Below are 25,382 nucleotides of genomic sequence, written 5' to 3' on the forward strand. Positions count from 1 at the left end.
GGTGGTGCGGTGATGGTGGGTCGTGGGATGATGATGGGTGTGGTGATGTGGTGATGATGGTCAAATGGTGGCTGTAGCGATGTGGTGAGGATGGGCCGTGGGTTTCAAGATCGAGGGATTTTAAGAATAGAATGAAAAAAAGAGAAGGTTGATGAAGAGTGACGAGGAATATGACCGCCAAAGGATGTCCGAAAAGAAGAGGACCCGAAGAGGATGGCCGGAGAAGTTGGTCGGAGAAGATGACCGGAGAAGTTTAACCTAGTCTCGATACCATGATAGAAGATAGAAGATAGAGAAGAATAGATCCTCATTCAATGAATAATGAAACAAGTAACACCTTGGGTACATATAGAAGATAATAATACTAGTATACCTAACAACAACTGTATATATATACATACGTACATACATGTATACATGTAACAAAAGGTATCAAATACTGGAAGTCATCTTCCTTAGCATACGGCATTTTTGTCTTAAGCCATTGTTCTTATGTTTAGTTTTGGATGTTTTATATTTGTAAAGGAACTGTTAAATCATTCTCTTGTTTGTATGTATGTGCTTGTGCAAAGTCTAACTTATTAAGTCAATCCTTTCAGGCAAAGAAAGAAGCAAAGCTTGCTTTGTCTCGACAAGGTCTTCTGCGGAAGGGCTTAGACCCAAAGCTATCCGCTCTCAAGCTTCCATCAGCTGAACAACTGAGTTTAAAGCGTGTGGATCCAGCTAAGCTTGAGGTGTGTTTTGTTTTCTTTCTATATTTATTTCATGTTACGTTTTCATATTATTCAGCTCAATCATCTGGTCATGAACTGTGGAAGCATATTTAGTGCATGTATGGCGTTGTTAACCTGTCCTTACAGAAGGGTGATGATGAAGCAAATAGTTTATATGTTCTATATCGGGTTGCATTTGGTGTTCAGAAAAATAATCTCTACGTCTGTTTTCTCTATGAACCGCCCCATGTTTTCCTCGGGACATTTATATGCCAATTTTTCAGAGCCGAAAGACTTCATGATATAGACATTATGGGTAGACTCAGTGTTCCAGCCATTTTTCCACTTTTGCTCAGCCATGTCTGGCCATTGTTTTATTTGACTAATTAAATTTCTAATTGCTTTTAGTGCTAGTCATATCGCCCTAAGTTGCTTTCCCTCAAAAGATCTGCAAGTGGTTTTATATTTTTATATCTTGGAGTAATTATGTTGTAGCATATAATCTTGTTTCTGTGTAGATTCATGTAAAAATGAAAACTTAGCAAGGAGGAGAGACTTGCATTAGTTAAAGCTGGAAGGGAAGATAGGGTGAAGTACCAGGCCAGAACTGCAACTAAGCAAAATAAGGTATGTTATGTTCATTTTGCTTCTTAATATTGAATTTAATTTGTTGTAGTTGGTTTGTTCTCTTTGTTTATTTTGCTAAATAAACTTAGAATGCAGTTTGGCACAAGTAGTTTGGTCTAACTTAAATTTCAGCATATATATATATATATATATATATATATATGTTCCAGAAGGCTCAAGTCATTAGACCTGTTTCTGATAATGTCAACCTGTTTTGCTAAAATGTATTCAAATAATAGAATAGAGGGAATATGTGAAAGAGAAGAATGATAAATCAAGTGACACTACATTCCCAAGTATTTCCTTTCTTAATGTGGCATAAGGAGTGGCATTTCTTTAGTGAGTGCTGCAGCATCAAAGTGCTCCGTTATTAAGATTCTTAATTTTATTTATACTCGCTGAACATGTACCTGGGAATAAGCAAGTGATGAATTTAGGTTTTAGCCATGTGTCATATTCATATTTGTTTCATCGAAAAAGATTTTTGAAGTACTCTCACAACTCTTCAGTGAAGTTTTTGGTCTTACTATCTCCTTTCTGGTATTGTCTCAAAATTCTTCTCTATTTTTCTTTGTAAAACTCTGTTTATTCAGTTTTCGGTTTTGTATCATGTGCACAGATATGGACTATTAGGGTACTTGTATCAAAATATATTATCAGCTTCATTGATTGATTCTACAAAAATTTTCAATTTGCAAATTTATCAGATAGGCCTTCCTTTGTCTATGGTTGGATAGAATAGGTTCAATATCAAATCCAATGGATGGATGGTTATAAAAATACGCTGTAATATTATGCAGGTTAGAACTACTTGGTTTCAATGGATATTGTCAATTTGGTTATCAACAACCATATGACCCATTTGCTGGCCCGCACTCATTAGTTTGAAACCAGTTCAATAAAGTTTTTGAACTTATTAAACCATAAAATATGGAGTAATTTTACACCATTTTAAAGTTTCCTGATATTTGATATGTTAATTTAGAATGATAGGCTATGATGTTTGAGAATTGTTGAAACATTTGAGAAAATTTTTAACAGTTGAATAATTCAATGACCCAAAAAGAAAAATAAAATCATGAACCAGTAGAAAAGTGAAGAGGATCTATGCCGTAAAGTGCATTTTAAGATTAGTATGCAAATGAATTACCTAAATAGTGTTTTATCTTGAGGAATATGAGTATCTGGGTCTTTTGGTTGTGTTTCTGATCACCTTGTGAAACTTTGTTGGTAGACGGGTGGACTTAGGGGTGTATTTGAGCCGAGCCGTTCGTGAGTAGCTCGGTGTTCGGCTCGATAAAGACTCGTTTGTGTTTAGCTCATATTGTAAATGAGCCAAGCTTGAACATCATTTTCAAGCTCGATTAATAAACGAGCCAAGCTTGAGCAGCCAAAAGCTCGGCTCATTTTGGCTCGTGAACACAGCTCGTGACCAAGCTCATAAACAAGCTCGTTTATAAGCTCTATTGTGAGCTCGTTTATATATATATATATATATTACATTACATATATGTATATGTATATTAAGGTGTATATGTGACTATGTCATTGTTGTCAATTTGAGTTACACATATAGGGCTATAAACTACTATTCAAAGGCTAAGCTCATTAAAAGCTCAACTCAACTAGTTTATTAAGTTAAATGAGCTCATAAGATAAACGAGCCAAGCTTGAACACCACCAAACTCGGCTCATTAAATCTTGTGAAGAACTCGTTTATTGTATAATTAAAAGCTCGTTTATAGTATCATTTACAATTTTATTTGTAACAATCATTAATATAATCAAATTCAAATTGAGTTGAGTCACACTTGATAATGATTCATTAAATAAGTTTACTAAATAAAAAAATAAAATATAAAAACAATAGTCAAGCCTTAATCAAGTTAGCTAGCTAAGTCTAAGCTTCGAATTTTTTCTTAACAAGTTGAGCTTGAGCATGAAGCTCGAAAGAAGCTCGATTAGAGCTCGAGCTCGGTTAAAATAGTAACGAGCCAAGCTTGAACATAAAAAATGAAGCTCGAAGAAAGCTCGGCTCGAGTTCAAGCTCGATTAAATAGTAACGAGCCAAGCTTGAACAAGACAAAAGCTCGGCTCGGCTCGTTTACAACCCTAGGTGGACTTAGCAATCGTCAGAAGGAACACAAAAAGGCGATGCCTCTCGCTGCCAAACGAGCAAAGGTTGCTCGTTCGAGCCAAGAGAAGAGGAAGAACCAAAATAGATCTGGCAAACAGTTCCGGGGAAAGAAAGCCTGGAAGTGAGACAACTACAACAAATGTTGTTTTCACCAAGTTTTGACGTGGTTAATTTTGTTTTACTTTTCACCTTTTCTATTTTTTTTTCTGTAGTTGTTTAAATCCACAATGGCTGTAATCCATATGTAATTTAACTGTTGTTATATATTCTTGGTGAATGGCATTATATTATGAATGAATTACTTCTCAATAGGTCGATTATTACTGAAGAAATGGATTTGTTTGGGTAGACTAACGAATGACCATGTTTTGATCTGTTGAGATGAATTATGTATACAAGCATGGAAATCTTAGAAGCATCCATAGTTGGTTTTTTTGGATAAAAAGTGGATAAACCACTGATTCATTGCAAAAGAAAGAGTACATCGTAACACAACGGAGAAGACACAGCAAACAAAAAACTAAAAAGAGAAGAACGGCCAGAAATCCTGGCCAGAGATGAAGCATCCATAGTTTCGTGACTGATTTATTGTTAGATTGATTGGCAAATTTCTTATTAATCCATTAATATTTCCATTTTGATTAATTGTTATACTAGATTTCTGATTGCTTTAAATGTCATTTTGAGATTAATATTTCCATTTTGATTAATTGTTATACTAGTTTCTGATTGCTTTACAGTGTCATTTTGCTGGTTGCCTTGGTGTTCATGTGGGATTCTTTTGTCATGAGCGGAGTGAAATGCTACAGTTCACTGTATATAACATTTTTAGTTAATCTTTTTTATTATTAATTTTAAATTTTTTATTTAATTTTTTTCTAAAGAGGGAAGTTTTATTTCTTAGTAAAAAAAGCTCAAAGTTTTATTTCCATGTCTAATCAAACTCATTGAACTTAAAATTTAATAAAAGATCATGAGCCCATTGTTCATAATTTTGTTTTCTGAAATTTTTTTAAAAATACTTAAACCAATTAAAAATTAAAATTTCAAAAATGTAGGAAATTTTCACCCACACAATATATATATATATATATATATAATAAAAATGTAGGAAATTTTTTACACACAATATATATATATATATATATATATTAAAATTATTTTAAAAAACGATAATCATATGCGGGCTTTTAGATAATAATAATCCACGGAATCGAGAGGTGGCAACTTTATAACCATGTGTTAAAAGCTTTAAGACCCGAATATAGGGAAAGTGAGGAGATAGAGAATTAGGATAAGATAGGTTTTTTTTAATATTATATATTTTTTAAAATTACTAAAATACACAATACAATAAATTTATATTTATTATTTATTTATTATTAATTTTTATTTTATAACAGGTTTTTTTTAAATGTGATATTTATATTTAAATCCTTATAAGTTTTCTAATTCAAACTTTTTCTCACAAAATTATTTAAATTTTGACATTTAAACTTGCAATTATCAGATATTATGACGGTCAAATTTATAAAAATAAAAAAATAATGACAAAATATGCAATTGCCAGTAATTATTATAATTAAATATGCAATTATTAGAATTATAACGGTGAATCTTATGACCGTTAGAAATTATGATAGTCAAATCTCCAACGGTAAAAAATCACAAGTGTCATATCTACAATGATAATAAATCACAATTGTCAAATTTATAACCGGTCAAAGGTGCAATAAATCATAACCATTAAATCTGTAATTATGACAATTAAATATATAATTGCAAAATTTATGACTGTCAGACATTAAACTGCCAGATTTATGATGATCAAATCTGTAACATTCAGAAATTATGACTGTCATAACTGTAATCATCAAAAATTATGACGGTCAAATAATATGAATGTAAGTTTTAACAGTCAAAATTTAAATAAGGTTGTGAAAAAATTTTAAATTTAAAAACTTATAAGGATTATAAATGTAAATATCACATTTAAAAATCAGAAATTAAAAAACAAATAATAAATAATTAATATAATATTAAAAAAAAATATAACTTCTACACTTATCAATGCATTGATTAAAGAAAAACGTGCCGTGTACGAAAACGCCCATTTTGGTAAATATTGCATATACCGTGCATTTTAGTAATTTTTTTAAAAATATAATATTAAAAAGCTGATTAAATCAATGCATCCTATAAATATTTGGGTATTAGGGGTTCATTACTCTTGTGGCCACAAAAGTTTTTTTGGCTTTATAATTCTATAGTCACAAATCTTTTTTTTATAACACAAAACCCACATAAGTTTATTCCGCGAGCACATGTGGCCATAATGGCCTATTTGAAGGCTTTTTCTGGCAAGGTTGCTGAAGTGGAGGCAAGGGTGTCTTATTTAATTTATTAGAAAACTTGCGTGGTAGTCCAAGTCATAAGCCATTGCAAACCTTAGACACGTTGGCGTTAACTCACCAACTGACTCACCACCCTATTTTCTTGTCCTAATCCTTAGTGAAACCAAAATTAGGGTATCATCATTCCGGCCAGAGCAAATTTGAATGTACAATACCATAAATAAATTGAATTGAAATATATGCAGATTTGTATGACTAGTAGATATGTAGAACCTGCAGATTTGTATGCATATCCACAGGTACCTTCAAATCTGCAGTACACAATTGTACTTTGTTGTTGTGTTTTAAATCACTAATTGTGTACTAATTGTGTACTGTTTTATTTGTTGACAACAAAGTTAATTAACAATTCATGAAAACATGTCAATTGAGTTTGCCATCAAAACATTCCGTTTCTCCACCACCCTTGACAAAGGAAGAAGCCCTATTTGCAGGTGGTGATTGAGATTCCCTCATGCCAATTATAACATTCCCCAGGTTAGCTACAGTAATATGGCTTGACCTACTAATGCTGACATTGAGTATTGGTCCCTGTTTGGTAATATCACTAGTTTGTTGTTATTGAGATTTCTAAATACCTATCAAATTAGGTTGCTGACTTGGTTCATTGGAAGCTGCAGTACTGCCAATTGATAAATTTTCTAGATTAGGGGCCTGAATACTTCTTGGCCTCTGTGAAGGAAAGATAATTGGAATAAATCTCTGTAGAGTTGCAATTCATCATAATTATAAAAAAAATATGCATATAAAAACTTTACAAGAGTTAGCTTCTGTCTTTTTTGGGCAACAGTTGGAGGCGTATTCTCATTCCCCTGTTATCATTAAACAAAAAATAACAAAAAATAAATGATGAGATTTAAAATCATTCAACTTCATTGCAATTGAAAGAAATTACCAAACAAAAACACTTTGTACTTATGCATTGCAACTAAAATAAATTAATACAATAAGACTTACTTTCTCATGGTGCCTTTTGTTGTGGCTCTGTTGCATGGCATATTGTACATCTAACTGTGCCTAAACCCTTTCTGCTTAATTTCTGTTTGTCTTTCCTAGAAGTTGTGGAAGTGGATTTTGATGCCTTCAAGCCATTTTCAATCTCTTCAGGCTCTTTTCTCCTTGCTATTGCTTTCCTTCCCCTTTGCATTTTCCCAATTGGAGATGGGATCACTCTTGTTCAATCATTTACTTCTGACCAAATATCTTCATTACTGGTGGGGTTTATGTAGTGATCATAGACATTTAGATATGTTGACACCAGATAGCAAGCATGTTCAAATTCTTCAGGGTGCTGATTATAGCCATATATGGCACTGATTGCATGAGGGTAAGGTAATCCCTGTCAATTCCCATCTTCTACATGCGCAAGTTCTGTCAACCATATTAAGAATAAAGCTTCCCCCTCCAGCACCTATGATCTGGACTTTGGGCCCATCTAAAAAGTCTGGTGTGTAGTATTGGCTTTCCTCCATCTTATCAAGTTTTTTTTGGATCTCTGGGCATATATTTCCCTTTTACTTCAGCATCTGGTCTTTCTTCTTTTTCATTCTTCTCATCAATTTGACCTTGATCATCTCAAGCATTGTGATGATTCCTTTATCCGCATTAATAATGTACTTGGTAATGCACTCATAGATATTGTTCAAGAGGATGTCGCACTTGCTTGAGGTTGAGAAAAATGCCCTAGCTAGTCCAGCTTGCATAAGGTCTGTCTTCATGATCAAGACTCCTTTTTGGCATTTGGGTTCTCTTTCTCTATTACTCCAAGCCAATAGTTAAAGCTCTGCACATATGTTGCCCTTGCAACATTCCATGGAAAAATCTTCTAAAGCTTTCCCTCTCAATTTCTCCCTCAAATTTGTGTAAATGTGCCTAACACAATTTCTGTGTTCAACATTTGGAAATACTTCCTTGACAACCCTCTTTAAGCCCTACAAATACAAGCCAAAAATTAAATGACAATTATCATTATTAAAATCTATTTTAAGTATAGAAACTAACCTTGTGCCGATCACTCATAATGGCGATATATCTACTATTCCAAATCTCCAAATTATCCCTCAAAAGCTCCATAAATCAAGTCCAAGTTTCTTCTTTTTTAGTTAAAACCACTGCATATGCAATGGGAAGAATGCAATCATTTGGGTTAATGCCCACTGTTGACAGTAATTGGCCATCATAGAGACCTTTTAAAAAACATCCATAAAAACCTATAAATGTCCTACATCCTAACCAAAATGCATCCTTTAAGGGCTTGAGGCAGACATAAAATCCTTTAAAAACACCTTCATTTTTCCACAAAATTACTGTTGTCCCTGGATTACTCTGCCTAAGCTCAGCTATATAACTGATGAGCTTTGTATACTGCTCAGCTTCATCTCCATTGATCCACTTCATTGCCAATTTTTTTGGTTCTCCAAGCTTTCATATTTGAGATTGTGAAACCATGGTCATCCTTAACTTGTTTAATTATACCATTGTAGCTCCAGTTTGGATCAACCCTGAATTTGTGAAGATATTTAATAGCTAGCCACCTTGAAGTTACAAGAAGATTAGAGAAAACCTTCCCACAGCTGTGATTAAAATTGACACTCTTAATTTACACTGATGCGTTGTCTTTGTTCATGTGAGCTGCATATATCTTAAAGGAGCATTGTTTGTTGTGGCATGCACAAATCACTCTTTTCTTGTCATTTTGTGGGAACCATAACTGAAATTTATTCTTAATCCCCCTATTTTCTACATGCCTTCTTGAGTTGCTCAAAATCCCTAAACACCATACCAACCTTCAACCTTTTGTTATATAGATCCCTCTCTTCATTAAACTCCACAACTCTACTTTGACCATCACCATCTGAATCTAGTTCTATGAACAATTCCTCATCACTGCCATTTTCTGATTCACTCTCTTCTTCAACTACCCTTTGTGTCACATTATTAGTTTGAGGAAAAGATGGGATACCAGTTAGTTTGCCTCCTTTATTTTTACCTCTTTGTTCATCCATGACTTTTTGGTAATCCTCATCACCAGAGAGAAGATCATAATCAGGATAAATGAACTCCTCCTCTCCAACAGAAGGTCCATCAATATTACCAACAATAACACTACTATTTAATACCTCTTCCATATAAGACTTGATGAATTTTATAACTTGAAAAAAAAAAAGTTGAAATCAGAACATTATAAATTCTAGACATTATGAAATCAAAAGGACAACATGAGGTCAATATGTGATCAATATGAATTCAAAATGACATTATGAAAACCACATTATGAAATCATGACATTAGGAAACAAAAAAGGCAACTAAATATGAAACAAGAAGCCAACTAAATTAGAAAACCAAACAACAAGAAAGAACTAATAACGAATAAATTCTAATCAGAAACTAATATAATTGAATGAGTAAGTAATTAGATGACCAATTTGAATATATTATGTATGTAGTTGAGTGCTTTGCAGAAAAATTGATTTAATATGTTAGGCAACAGTTCACATTCATAAAAAAAACACACTATGAATTTATTATGAATAAGTATAATTCTAAAACATCCTCAAAAAATAATCAGCATTGTTACTTCATTCTTATTGTTAATCAGGGCATTACTAAAACTAAAATAGATGGCCAATCAACATAAAACTAAAATATCAAAATCCCACAACAAGAAAGAACTAACACTCAATAAATTTATATTCACCAAATAATATAGTTGAAATAAAACTTCTCAAAATTTTGCAAAATAGTAAACAAATGAGTAATCAATAGAAATGGAACAAACTTCATCAATATCTAGTAAAATGCAATCATAAACAAATGGAAACATCCCCAGAAAGTTGTTGCATAGAATATAAATGAGGAATCCATAAGAAAATATAGAAAATTTCAGTAAGATTAGTAGATTTCCAAACAAGAAATGTAACATATTTCCCTAACCATTAAGTTTAGATTTGTAGAAGCAACCAAAAACTAATTTCCTACAATCATGTCATTGCTTAAATCACATTCAAATAATATGCCACTGAAAAACAAAACAATCATATATTCACTCAAAACCTAATAGCTTAAATTGTAGGCAACAGTATATATTACTTACAAGAGAAAGAATGTTAGAGAGGTTATGCTACCTGCAAGAAAAAAATAAAAATATATATTACCATTCTCTAATAACTAAAACAAAAAAAAAGACAAAGTTACCTGCAAGGGGGGTTTACACTACTTCTTTATCAAAGAACTAGAAGAAAGACTAATTTCTTAAAGAAATTAGTGGGGGGGTTTCAATGGGGTTTTCAAGGTGGTGGTGATCGATAGATGGGAAGAAACGGCTAGGTGGTTAGCCAAACTCGGTGCCAATGATCTGGGAGACTAGCTTGGGAGGGGAAATGAGCGCTTTCAAGCAAGCAGGGAGAAAAGGGCTTTCAAGAAGTGAGGTTTTCAGTGGGGGTTTCAAGGTGGTGGTAAAAGATTGATGGGAAGAAACGGCTAGGTGATCAGTCAAGCTCGGTGCTGGTGATCTAGGATACTAGCTTGGGAGGGAAATGAGGGCTTTCAAGCAAGAAGGGAGAAGAGGGGTTTTAGGAAGTGAGGTTTTCAGTGGGGGTTTTATGTGGTGGTGATCGACGGATGGGAAGAAACGACTGGGTGAATGAGTCAAGCTTTGGTGCTAATGATCTGGGAACTAGCTTGGGAAGGGAAATGAGGCCTTTTAAGCAAGAAGAGAGAAGAGGGTTTTCAGGAAATAAGGGGTTCAGAGAAGGAGGATTAGGGCAAGAGAAGAGGGTGGTGAGTTAGTTGGTGAGTTAACGCCGACGTGTCTAAGGTTTGCAATGGCTTATGAGTTGGACTACCATGTAAGCTTTTTTATGGATTAAATAAGACATCCAGACCTCCATGTCAGCAACCTTGCCCGAAAAAGCCTCTAAATAGGCCACTATGGCCACATGTGCTCCCGGAATAAACTTATGTGGGTTATGTGTTATAAAAAAAAAAGATTTGTGGTTATAGTGTTATAAGTCAAAAACTTTTGTGGCCACAAGAGTAATGAACGCAGGTGTTAGGTTTAGGTGTTGAGTTTATACTAATTGTGTGGGTGTTGGTGTGCCACGTCCCAATTCCATAGTAGTTATCATGGAACCGTGTCCATGGGATCAACACTCTTTAGACAAATATATGAAACTCAATGGAATCGAGGGAGTTTCTTTGAGAAATCATCCATTATAATCCTATATATACCCATAACTTTTTATTTTACTTTGAGGTGTCATTTTCTAATTATACAAGTATATGGATCTTTTTGAAAAACACCACTAGAAATACGTATTTCCTCACCCTCATTGGCTGAGTTTCTTTTTTTTTTTTCTTATACTTGCAAGAAATCAGAAGGTGATGTGAGCAGAATAAGAGGAGATACAGAGAGGAGGTTTGGGGGAGAGAGAGAAATTTAAGGAAGATAGGGGGAGAGAGAGAGATTGAGGGAGATAGGAAGAGAGATAGAGAGGGAGAGAAAGAGGTAAGCAAAGTGGTTATTATTTTTATTCCTTCAAATAATCCAACTCACCCTCTATATAAAGTGAAAACATAACAAACACATAACAAAAATAACAAAATAATTTATCCAATCTTAACTCATTACATCCAAGCTAAGTAATCATGTGACTCATAAAAAAAGCACATTGTCCTCAAAGGTGGAAATCAAGGAGTATTGGGTGGTGCCTCTTCCTTAGCATTTTCTATCAAAGAAATTGGGGTGGTTGACAATGATGCTCCGGGGTGAAGTGAGTATCACAGTTGAAACAGAGACCCTTCTCCTGATTTACTACCATTTCAGCAGGGGACAAACGCTTGATAGGAAGTAGTGGTGGCCGGTTACTACTTTAATTTTGAGGAGATGAAGTAGGAAAGGTTTGTGGGAATGGATGTGGTACGGGTCTAAGATTCGTTGCATTACACTTATCTTCAATAAGTTTAGTCATACCCATTGCCTCGTGTATGTTGTGGCCTTCAATAGATATAACTCACACTGAATATCATCCTAAAGGCTTGAAAGGAATTAGTTGAGAAGGTTGTTATAACTCAAGCTTGAAATCCGGGTGGAGAGGCACTTGAACTCGTTGAGGTATTCCTTAACTGTTGAGTTTTGTTTTAGCTTATACAATTGAGTCTCATGATTGACAAAGTTGATGGCCAGAACTGAAGTTCCAATCGTTTGATGAATTCCTCCCAAGTCAAAAGTTGACCTGTTGAGTGCAGCCAATGGTACCATTGGAGGGCTTTGCTAGTTATGTAGAAGGCTATGATGGTGAGTCTCTGGTCATCGGTAATCTAGTGATAGTTGAAGAAATGTTTGATTTGAAACACCCAGCTAAGGATATTCTCACTAGTGAACTAGGGAACTTCTGACTTTGGAAGTCATACTAGTGTTAATAGTTACATTGTGCTTGGTGGTCCAACAATCATAGATGGAGGTGGGCTCACGAGTAATGGTAATAATAGATGTTGTGGAGGTCCCTTGTCGAGCTTTGATAATTTTCCCACCATCTCGGGCATGATATCCTGTTGAGATGTGAGAGATTTCTACAACATTTTGAAAATATCATTATGTTGTTGTATCATTGTGGATAGGGCCTCAAACTTAGAGGCAATGGTGTTTTGGTGTGATAATTGCTCGGTGAGGATGTTGTTATGATAGGCCAACTAGTTGTGGTCATAGGATAGTTACTCCTCCCACACTCTAGCTCTTGTTGTCATTCCTTCGGCTATCATCTCACAACAAAATCACCAAAAATGATGTGAGCGGAACAGGAGGAGATAGAGAGAAAGTTGAGGAAGATATATATATATATATATATATAGAGAGAGAGAGAGAGATGAACAAATGATTATTATTCTTTTTCCTTCAAATAACCCTAACTCACCCTATATAAAGTGAAAACATAACAAACATAACAAACTATATTATCTAATCTTAACTCATTACATCCAATCCACGTAATCACGTAATAGAAGATCTTGGATCTTAAGCAAGGTGAGAATTATGTAATTGATATTCTTCCTTTAACAATTTTAAGTCATCGATTAGATTTTCAAAACCTTAAATCTTGTTTACGTGTGGCGGCTTTAATGTAGATCATTCCATGTTTTGTAAATATGTGATTTCCCCATATCTTTAATTAGAGAGTTTGGATGGTGAGATTTTCTCCCACAAAAATTTTAATTCCCTTAATGTGCAAATTCATGTATTTCAACTTTTATTCTCAAATTTTAAAATTGAAGAATTAAAGAGGGATTAGAAAGATTTAGTGATTATTTGACACACAATTTATGTAATTTATGTAGGAAAAATATGTTAGAATTGCTATTCCTTAGTAAATGCAGAGTTTATTGGTTCAATTAAAAAGAGTTTGAACTATGCAATGACTGCCCTTTTATTTATTTATTTATTTATTTATTTTTTGAAAAAAAGGAGCTACCAGGTAGCTAATTTATTGAAAGATCAAATAAAATACAAAGGAACAAACGAAAAAGAACACACACCAGGAACAGTAACAAGAAAAGACAAAACTAAGAAGCTAATTAAACATCATAGAACTAATAAAAACCAGGTTTTTCTATACATCGCATAAGCCAACTTGGTCAATCCATGCCTTGGTGGAATAGAGACATTTGAATTGTGTTGGCTCCATAACCTGCTAATGCTGCAGCGTTTCGGTTCCAACTCCACAGAATGAGATCAACACGTGGAATGTTAGTCAGTCGCATTTGTTGATCTAGCCAAGCAAAAGTAGCATTTGGCAAACCATCTCCTTCTATTCTCCTCCATAATTCAGAGCAACTGATTAGAACCTTTCCCACATTTAGGCCTTCGCTACTAGACCAAGCCAAAGCTAGCTCAAGTGTTCTCATCTCCGCCTCTATTCTGGATCTGATATTTACCGACAAAGCAACTGAAATGACTGTCCTTTTATAAGTTATTTTTAAGCCTAAGATCTTGTACCATGAGGTCATCTTGGATATTTTTTAAAAGTTTAGAAAAATCTTTCCAATGAGCCCTAGATCATGAAAATTAGATTTGAGGATTGGAAGAAAATAGTTCTTTGAAATTGTACAATTTTACAAAATTCTGAATTTCAAGAATTTTGTTTTACTAGGTTTTGTTCTTGTTCAATCTTTGCATTAGTTTGTATGTCATTAGTAAATGTTTGAATTAGATCATTGTAGGTATGATTAGAATGTAATTAAACCTTGATGTTAATTGTAATTATTGTGTACTTTATGTGGGTTTTCCCATTTGATTGAAGGTGTTGAATTGTGATGCAACTTATTAAAATAAGTTCTTTCTAATTTAAGCAAATGTATTTTATGAGAATTTAGTTTTGTCAAAAAAATTGTATTTTGACAAAAAGGAATAAATTGTAAACTTTATTTCTTCTAAACTTGAATCATACACGAAAATTTAATGTTTTTTTGGAAACTAGTTCATTATTTGTTAATTTAAAATTGTAAAAAAAATTATGTGAAATACTTTCCACAAGTCCATATTTTGACATATTGTTATTCCAAATACCTCAAAAAACGATTTCTACATAGTCGGGAGATGGATTAAAGTTGTAACATGTGAACCTCAATAAGTATCTCCTAGTTTTGCAAAATTTGTCTCTTGATGGTTATCATTTCCTAAAAAATCTCATCAATCTCCAATGTATCACCTTTTTACATACAACACCCATAATATTCACAATCATACTCATATAACCCAAAAAAAATTCAAAAACGACCATAATGCTCTTGGCATCTAAAACAATCATCAATTGTATTTGGTGGACGACGCAATGGATAGAAAATGCAAAAAATATTTGTCAGCAATATGCCCATGCTTGTTCACAAACCTTTGAATTACCACCATTTGCTCATTTATTGACTTATCTCAAGACTTTTCAACATTAATGAGAAGTTACTATCGGCAATTTCATTAACTATTGCTAATGTTGCCTTTGTTGTGCGTACATTTAGTAACTATTTTTTTGAATAAATGGAGAAGTTAATTGATTATTCCTAGGAACATTTTCATTAATAGCACTGCCGACCTCTCAACCCTTTTTGCATTCCAATTGAGTATCTCTATAAAGTGTCCCTATTTTTGGAACTAGAAGATTGGTCATGATCACAAAAAAAGTAGGACTTTGTACTAAACGAATTCAAACAACATCCAAAACAGCTATCAACTGAGAGTGATAATTAATCTCCTTTTGATTTCTTTGAGTAGATAATACATGTGACATGCTTTGCCACTAATTTTAAAAGCCTCACAATATTGTCAAGCATTGTTCTGTGCACTATTCACTCTAGACTTATATGTTGATTAAAGGCATTGAGTGCTTTCCTCTAATTACTAAACCCTCTTCTAGTAAAAATATTATTAGAATCTTTTTTGTTTCTATCCTACTTGAAATGATAACAATAGAAGGTTTCATCTTTTGGCATACTATGCCCCAACTAATCAAACTTCTAAAATCAAGTTTTTTTGAAAATGTCGTATTTGTTTCCTCTACTTTTGTTTTTGGGAAAATCATTTCCATATGGTTGATAAGGATCTTTTAATAAATATTCTTTTGAACTTGATCTCTAATCCCCCCACATTATACTTTTCAATTGGTTTTTAAAGTCGAAGATTAGCAATGACATCATTTTGACTAAACTTAACAAATGGTTTTCTTTTTGGCTGTAATGCTTCCTTCAAAAGGAACTCGTATTTTTAATTCACAACTTTTTTCATTTAGGTTTAAAAAGCATACATATTATCACTAAGCTTAATACAATTGCATGGGGATTCTATTAGAAAGAGATTTCAATCGATTTTTGTATGGGATTAGGTGCTAGTAGCTTCGAGAGAGGTATCAACATAATTTAGGAGTCTTCAAGCTCCAAACCAATCTAACTTTCAATAGTATAGAGTTTGATTGTAGTTGTAGTCCTGGGGGATCTATGTTTGGGTATCTGCTCTATTGATTAGTTATTTTTCTCTTATTCCTTACTCACTTTAGTTTTTGCTTTAGTTATGTTTAATTTAGATTTAGAATCTTGAATAAGTGTTAGGCTTTGATAATAGGAGAAGGCTTAGTACTAGTACTTCAAATTCTTGAGCATCAACTTCCTCGATATGTAGTATATTGTATTACTTGATACGATGTGTATACTTATGTTTAGTGGGTTATTATACAAGACACATATCATAGTTGAAGAAAAATTTCAAATTGGACTTTAATTTATTTTATTGACAAGTGTCTAAATGTATGTATTATAGTATATGTATTTGATACTTCTAGCATGTATTTTTATATGAATGAATGCTCATTTTGTGTTTAATCGACTATTATTTGCTTTGTAGGGCATGAAAATGCCATGGAAGATATGAAGATACGATTTGGGCGGAAAAAAAAGAAGAAAACCAGGATACGGTACTATAGCATATTTAATGTAGCTGGTGTACTGTAGCAGTGGCAATGTAGCAAGATTACTATAGCAACCATTATAGCACCTGGATGATTTTCGAATCAGGAATTGATCCAAGCCATACAGCCTCAATGCTCCCCGGGATTGACCCCGAGATGAACACTGTAGCAAGAGAAGAATGGGTTTTGCTTGGTTCATACGGCCTCAATGAGGCCACCATTGACCCCCTCATTGACCCGGTATGGCATGTTTTTGGGGGAGTTTTTGGTCTCTTTTTGGAGGACATATGGCCTCTATATGGGGAAGCACTTGGGGGGTTTAAGAGGTATTGGGTGAACTTCTTGGAGGATCTTTTGGCAGCCAACACTTGGAGAGAAGAGGAAGAACGAAGACATCTTTGTAGAGCCTTGCTTGAGGCTTGGAGAGGATCAAGGGCTTGAACTTCAAGGGGAGAGCTTCACCATCACGGGAGAAGGAGCATTCGGTACTCATTTGGCTAAAGGAAGCATCATTCGGCCGGCATTGCGCTTCTTCATCATCATTTGGACTAGGGAGTGCCACTTATGCATTTGTTTCTTGTTTTTCTTGATCTTGCTATACTTGTTTGTATGATAGCACCCCCAAGGCCACCGGATGTAGGTGAACCTTGGGGGGTTCATCATGTATTTTGGATGCTAAACTCTTATTTGAAATGCATTGGGTTGATTTATATTTGGCTCATTGTTCTTCATGTCTAGAACTATTAAATGGAGAGATACTTAGTTCTTTGTTGAGTTGTCCATGTAGATGTGACCTACTCGCATGTACTAGATCATTAATGAGTAAAAGAGGTATTCTTGGATTGACATGCAGAGAAATTGGATGTCGGTAGCCCCTCCGAATGTTAAGGATAGACTTAGGGTAAATGTGTCCTTATTGCGGGATTTCCCTATATTTAATGCGATCGTAGGAATGTGATTAGGGAGAGATCCTTATTGACATTCGTATGGGATTAGAGTTCAATAGCCGAGAAATTGGGATTGGACTAATCTTGAGATCCTTCGGTATAAATTCCCCCTGCCTTGCTATTACTGTACATCCATGTATCATGATGACCCCTCAAGAGGATCCTCATCCCTAGGCCTCCTTATCTCATCATTGCTCTTGTGATCTCCTGTGTTTCTTATAATTTTAATTCTTGTGAGTTGTTTATAATATTGCACTTGTTAGAGTAGTAAATCATGCTTAAGTTGTAAAGTTAGATAATAGGTGATGGAGGAGTAATAGGAGCTCCTTAATCCAGTGGAATACGACCCATGTGTCACTCACAAGGTATTACTTGGCGACCCGTACACTTGCGGGCAAGCAATCATTTATCTTAGTATTTTTTTAATGAAAATATCGTTATTACTTTATTCATAATTCTTAGAATACTTTTTCGTGAGATTTAATCAGGGAACAAATAAATAAATAAATAAATAAATAAAACTAAAACAGAAAGGGCACATGCTATGATATTAATTAATTTAGTATATGCATCCCATCATGGGAAGTAATAAATTAAGTCCTATATATTCTTTTGTCCCTACAGTCATTTGCCAACCAACAAATTGGGCATTAAATATCATCAATTTTAAATGAAACTTAACTGAGGTTGGAGATGTATATATATATATATATATTCCATGTTATACTTTTATAAAAAAATCCAAGTTATATACAGTAACAAATGTATAAATTATTCATGTTTTACTAATAAAATATTTTTTTTATAGATTATATTCCTATATATTATGTAATAAGTCATGATATTCGCCAATGAAAATTTTAAATTAAACTAAATGGAATATGTTTAAATTTAGATTGAAAAATTTCAAACCGGGTTAAAACTTAGGTAGTCAGAACTAAACTAGACTTTGAACCGGAGAAAGGCAAGGTTCAAGGGTTAAGAGGTCCGACCACTGTCTAACCGGTTGAACCGGATTTAATAAATAAAAATATAAAATAAAATATATTAAATATTATATTAATTTTTAAATCAAGTACACAATATATCAAACAAAATAAGTCTTGATTCCTTATTCAAAACACAATATTTAACAACATTTAAACTAAATCTATATGAAACACTAAATAAAATGAATCTCATGAAGTTTTTCAAACATTGAAATCAAATCTATAAAATTGGTTATTTGTTTATAGTGTTTGTTCTACCCAAAAACAAATATTAATTAAGGAAGATGAATCATCCTGCCCACGAGAAGAAGAACATTAATTACAAATAAACATGAAACAATAAACAGTTAACGTGCACTATAAGTAATTAAGTATGATACGATAATAATGTTATAATTCATGAATAAATGGTGAAACATAAAGTGTAGGAACCTTTATGGGCAGGGGAGGAGCCGAGGAGGTTGAGTTGACGGGGAGAGGGTGTGCTTGATAGGGAGGATCAAAGAGATTTTTGATGGGAGGGAGAGGATGGGCGGTGCTAAGGTGGTTGATGCTTGACGCGTGGGAGAGGATGAGCGGTGTTGGGTGACTTGGTTGTTGGGTCACGAAAGGAGAAGAAAGCCTTACTTTGATAATTGATATATACTAATGTTTTTTTAACTTATTGTTGAAATCGTGTGAACCGACTGGTTCATTCGGTTCAAGGCTGGTTTTTTACTCAACCAGTTTTGCGGATTGAATCAGACCGGTCTAATCCCCAGGTCCGATCCAACCAACCCACTTTTACCTAGGTTGAAACCCACATGAGCCAAACAGAACTCCCATGGCTTATAATCTATAAAATAAATTTAAAAACTTTGGATGGCCTTTTTAAATGGTATATATTGTTTGTTTTAATCTCTTAAGTAAAAAATATTCATTTTGCTCCTAATTAAATAGATCTGCCATGTTTAACATAATAATGTGTAACATGTGTCTAGTATATCAATTGTTACATTAGTTTGAATGATTAAATGGCATGGCAGCTAATGTTGTGAGAGGGTTGATTGCTCAATCATTCACTTGGTAAGAGAAAGAATTAACATTATTAGAACATGAAGGCAGAACAAACATTATGTTTTTTCTTTTTTATTTAAGCGATCAAAACAAATAATTTTATGGAAAAATTGCTTGCATACCCCTACAAAACCATGAAATTACTTAAATACCCCCATAAAAATACTATTTGCTTGCATACCCTCATAAAACAAACTTTTTTACTTATATATCCCTACCGTTAGTTACCGTTAACCATCGTTAGGGTTTATGGAATTAACCATACTTCCAACTTAACCCAACTTAACAAAATTACCTAATTACCCTTAACATCATCCAAAGTCATAATTTTTAGTATGAAATTATTTGTTATATTTTAGTATGAAATTACCCCATTATCCTTAACATCATCTAACTACCCTTAACATTATCCAAAATTACCCAATTACCATTAACCATAGTATGAAATTATTTGTTATATATTGTTACACGTTGTAATTTTTATCTATTTTTAGGTTGTGTTTGTAAAGAGCATGTGATAATGTAAAATGTTTTAGAGATGTTTGTAAAAACCTTAAAAATATGAATTTACTCAAAAATTCATGATTTTTTAATAATTTTTAAAAATAATTTAAGCGTATATAAAAAAAATTATATTGGTTATCTATAATTTAAATAATTTAAGTCTATAAAATACAATAAAAAATTTTGATGGGTATATTAACAAACTCATAATGGTCATTTGTTGAATGAAATGAGTAATGTCTACAAAATAAGAAGAAAAAAAATTTAGAGGGGTATATAAGCAAACCCATTTTGGTAATTTACCCTTATTCCATCCATCGATTTAACACCATTAACAGTCAACTTAACCATAGGGGCATAAAAGCAAATATAATTGATTTGTAAGGGTATACAAACAAATATAATTTTTATAGGGGTATTTAAACAAATTCATGATTTTATAGGGGTATGCAAGTAAAAATTCCTAATTTTATTGTGTTAAAAATTAATTAAAAATATGTTGTAGTTGAGGGATCAAAACCCACAAACACTACTGCTATCTGATTTAATGTTAATATGTAATTTTTATTTCCAATAAAAAAGTGATTTATTCATTTTTATATTAAAAAAAAACAACAAAATATTTTAAAGGTCACAAATGGCTTCAAAACCAATGGATAATCTACCCTCCTATTTTTCCTTTTTCATTTGAATTAATAAGGGCAACTCTTTAATCTAAATGATTTCTTGCATCTAACCATGACCTCACTTTCATTTTCATTTATTTTATTTTTTCTGGCTTTATAACAAATACATAATCTTTCCAGGCTAACTTGTGGGCGAACACACTAATTGGAAACCTTTAGTCAAGTATCAACCATCTCCCCATCTTTATTCTGCAACTCTGTGTGATGAAGATGCAAGCATGCAAGTTGGTCTTCTCTCAATGCTGCCATCAATACACCATTTATTATCACAACCATCCAAACCATCCATGATGAATTCCAACTGCCAAATCCATATATTCTTTAGTAATATTTCTTCTTCCAGGAAGCAAGCTCAAAGCAAGCTCAAAGAAACAAGCATCAATGAGTTAAGTTCTTGATCACAGAAATTGTCATCCAAGAGAAACACTAATATGATGGAAGGGAGAAGATCACAAAGAAGAGGTGAGAGAATTCCAACAGTGTTGTGGTTCACACTGAAGAGGTCCATGCACTGCAAGTCTGAGCCATCAGAAGTCCATGACCCAAAGTTTGGGACAAAGCTTGGGTCCATTCTGACAAAAAGATCAGTAGGAAGATCAGGGTGCTCAAGGTCCATTGCCAACCTCAAAGATGTCATCCATGGCAGCAAAAGACACTTTCAAAGGCCAACAAGTTGTAGTCCAAGGTCCATTGGGAGCAGTGACTTCCTTAACCCAATTTCTCATGAAGTCATTCTTAGTGATGCAAGGTGTGAGCTTAGGATTGTCACTAGTTTTGGAGGGTGCCATGAGAGTGGTACTGCTACTGAGGTTGTGGGTACTCTAAGACCAGGCACACCAGGCCCTGGAGGACACCTTGGTAATTTCAGTTACAACCCTTGTGGTTTGAAGAGTAGGACTACTCCAAGAAGGTCACTGCAGGCAAGTTTGGAAAGTAAGCATGGTGGAGTTTCTTGTGCTTCTTCATCTTCAACAGCAAGAGCTTCTGTTGAGGGGGAGGAGGAGAAGGATAATAATTCAATTGGGTCTTCTACTTCTTTGATTTGTCAAAAGTGTGGGGAGGTTTTTGCAAAGTGGGATGGTTTAGAATCACACCATCTTTCTCAACATGCAGGTGATGTTTTTAGACATAGCTCTCGAGCTTTCCAGTTATTTCATGTGTTTTAATTGATATGTATTTTAAGCAATGATCTTTATAAATTTGCTTCTTTTTAAGCACATGATAATTAAGTTGTAAAAGGTACACAAAGGAATTGTTATTGAAGGATTCACTCAAATTATTAATGTTGATTTATAGTTGAGTTTCTATTTATAATTGTTTAAGGCATTATAAATATATCAATAATAAAGGCATTCAAATGAGGGAAATTTTACTGCTATCAATTTGGAATTCTTAGAATTCTCTTCATTTTTATCATTGTTTGTGTTTGAGAATTTTATTGCTTGATTCTTATTCAAAGTTCCATTCAATATTAATTTTGGATATTGTTGTTAAAGAAGCATTCACTTTTCGGCAAAATTATGCAGTTACTGAACTAGTTGAAGGAGATTCATCTAGAAAGATTGTAGAGATAATCTGCAGAGCAAACTGGTTGAAGTCAGAAAGCAGTTGTGGAAGGATTGAAAGGGTTCTAAAAGTCCATAACATGCAGAAAACACTCTCTAGATTTGAGGAATACAGAGAAATGGTGAAGTTAAAAGCCGGAAAACTCCCGAAGAAGCATCCTAGATGTCTTGCCGACGGCAATGAGTTGCTGAGGTTTCATGGTACAACAGTTTCTTGCTATTTAGGCATGAATGGTTCTTCATCTCTCTGCACATCAAAAAACTGCAATGTTTGCCAAATACTTAGGCATGGATTCACAATGAAAAAGAAGACAGGACCGATAGGTGTATTCACAACGGCGACAAGTGGAAGAGCATTTGAGTCAATTGATTTATCTGAAGATGATCCATCCACCAGAAAAGCTTTGCTAGTCTGCCGAGTGATTGCCGGGAGGGTTCACAAGCCTCTTGATAATTACCAAGAGTTAGTAGGCCAGTCAGTGTTTGACTCATTGGCAGGAAAAGTCGGTCCCTATGCAAACATTGAAGAACTCTACTTGCTGAATCCCCGAGCTCTCCTTCCGTGCTTTGTTGTAATCTGTAAACCATGATTGCTTTGACTTCTATCAGGATTAATTCCAAATACTCATGTCTTTAAAAGCTTGTGAATTTTTGAAAATTCTTGTATATACCATGGTTCAAAAATCCATTTGTATCCAAATATGAACCTGGTCGAAAATTTGTATGTCTAGACACCAACAATGGCAAATTGTTTCTTGTCTATATTATTAATGTCTTTGATACCAACTACAATCATTTTCTTCCTACAACCTGTCACGGGACCGATTACCATTTGCTAGTATCAATGGCCTGTTTTGTTCTGATTAGTTTGAAACAGATTGTTTTGTGTCTCTAGCTATCGATTCTTGGATTGACGACAACCAATCTCCAATCTGCAATTAATGCTAGATTATTTATGTGAAATTCACAAGATCATTCATGCTAATTTATTTAATAAACCATGAAGTTGTATTCATTGTACGTGTCCCATGCCATGTTCATCTTAAACTTGGTATCCTTTCCATCTTCATTGGAAAATAAAACTAAGCATATCAACAATGAATACATACTGAAATTACTGAATATAATAGAGTTACTTAAAACTATTCTTTAGTATAATTTTCACTCCTTATATATAAAATAAGATTTAATTTTGGGAATGGTTAGTGTGGTCCATCTTTGTACATGTTGTAATGAAGACAAGCTCTTGGCTAAAGGAATGGTGAGCAAAGAAGTGGTACTGACAAAATTTGATTCTAGTGTTGTCAGTTTCCTTCCTCCAATATGTCTGATCTCATAGATCCATTCAAGCACATCACCACTAAACAAAAGGGAAGAGGTCACATGGGATGATCCAAATTTCTTTCATAATTAATGAATGTAGGTAAAAAAACCAATGAATTTACAGAGAAGCTAATTAATAATCAGGATATGAAATAGAAAAGGCAAAATTACATAAAACCTTGAGTGGCCTTTTCCCTGTAGCTGATCTTAATAATGTACTATTTTGTCTTAGCATGGAATAAGGGATTTGCTATTACCCAGAGTGACATTTGTAAATGATCTTGACTGTAGTTGATGTAAGAACCTGATATGCCTGATATCCAACCTCCGTGATAAATAGAGGTGATGCAATTGGCATGTTGAAAGTGTAAAAATTAGTGGCAAAACCTTCGTCATGCAGGCACAACTAACACAATCGATGTTTGTGAGAGGAGAAATTGGGGATGCGTTTTTAGTTTTGACTTTTAAATTTTTATAAAGTGAGAGAAATGTCAATTCTTCCGCTTCACTAATTCAACAATTTTGTACTAAAGTCATTTTGATACAAAATGAATAAAAATTTTCTTAAAAAAAAAAATTGTACAAAAGTGAGAGTTCCTGGATGTGCAATTTTTTTAAAACCAGAATAGTTATTTTTAATCAGTTTTAAAATGTTTAAATATATATATTTTTTAAATGCTAAAAGTTTGATTTCATTACTCAGAATATATCATTAGGTTGAAAGTTTATATAAAATGACAAAACAATTCTTTAATTTTTTGAAAATTAATAAAAAATTTAGGCAAACTCTTTCAAGAGAAATTTTAGAAAATGTAAATGCAAAATAAAATTATGAAATATATAATTATAAAAACCATAATCATTACATGAATTTATAAAATAATTAGTCATCCCAAATCAACACAAAAACGTGTGACTTCAATTACACCTCATTGGGCCACCTACCAGCAAATTAACAGGCTGAAATAGAAGCATATAACTTGCCAGATGTGCATGCTAAGAGGGAAAGTGCTGGTGATATAACTCAAAAGGCATATAAACTAGATCAATAAAGTAAATTAATATAATTGAAAAGGTTCAAATCACTCACCTTGCCCTTTTTTTTTTAAATGAGCTACACAGTAGCTGAGATTCTCCATTAAAATGAATTGACAAACTTTACAAACACCGCTAATGAGAGAAGACAATTTGAACATCATAAAACATTAGCAGAAACTCATCCTCTCAATGGCTTTCATTAGTCATCTAGATAAGTCTAAATCTTTGTGTAGTTGTCACGCCCTTAACCCGGCTCATCGAACTCGATGCGTCGACAAACAGCTGCATACCCACAAGGCCAAGATTAAGTGGGCACATGTGAAACCCACACCCTGATTAGATCCCCCACCGTTAGATATAACCCTGATTAGATCCCCAAAATTAGATATACTTTAAAAAAAATATTTAAATTTTAAATATCATTATTTTATCAGTATTATTTGATTTAAATTATTATTTTTTTCATTTATTTTTTAAACCACGATCTCCACAACTGAGTCTTATCTTGTTGGGAGTTCACGTACATTGAAATTTGGTGAGAGAACTCATCTCCCTTTCTCTTTGATAGATTGCCTAGTGGAGACGACCACAAGATCCAAAATAGCAAGCTTGACTACATGTAGGTGATCGTAGAATACCTACAGCTTAAACAAGATTTGCTTTATACTATCTTCTTCCTTTTGTCTTATGAGTTATTTTTAAATCCTCAGATATAGCTATTAGGTCTTGTCAGATTATCATCATTTCTAGAAGTTAAGCAAAATTTCCAGACCATGTTTATAATTTCTGATTATGTTTAGCCTTTTGTTTTGATAATAGACCTTCTATGGATTTTTTTAAGCATATTGTATTGATCCGTACTCACATCCTTGCCAGCATTAGAGCTAAGAAACCTTTTTGTAAAAGGCAATTACTTGTTGGCCGTGTAGTTTCACC

At 33.5% G+C, this 25,382-nt stretch overlaps 1 protein-coding gene and 1 long non-coding RNA gene across 2 annotated transcripts; both read left to right on the forward strand.

Annotated features, from left to right (window-relative positions):
* Positions 1-581: 581 nt before the first annotated feature.
* LOC120269206 lies at positions 582-3,776 on the forward strand. The gene is made up of 4 exons (XR_005539100.1): positions 582-734; positions 1,232-1,340; positions 2,575-2,578; positions 3,457-3,776. It is a non-coding gene; the product is annotated as an uncharacterized LOC120269206 (long non-coding RNA).
* Positions 3,777-20,587: 16,811 nt separating this feature from the next.
* Positions 20,588-22,847, forward strand: LOC120268326. Its single transcript, XM_039275765.1, has 2 exons — positions 20,588-21,633; positions 22,047-22,847. Exons 1-2 carry the CDS (start codon positions 20,952-20,954, stop codon positions 22,673-22,675), a joined length of 1,311 nt encoding a protein of 436 aa, XP_039131699.1. The 5' UTR covers positions 20,588-20,951; the 3' UTR covers positions 22,676-22,847.
* The last annotated feature ends 2,535 nt before the right edge of the window (positions 22,848-25,382 follow it).

Source organism: Dioscorea cayenensis, chromosome 9 (genome assembly GCF_009730915.1).
Source record: "Dioscorea cayenensis subsp. rotundata cultivar TDr96_F1 chromosome 9, TDr96_F1_v2_PseudoChromosome.rev07_lg8_w22 25.fasta, whole genome shotgun sequence".
In the NCBI taxonomy this organism is placed as follows: domain Eukaryota; kingdom Viridiplantae; phylum Streptophyta; class Magnoliopsida; order Dioscoreales; family Dioscoreaceae; genus Dioscorea; species Dioscorea cayenensis.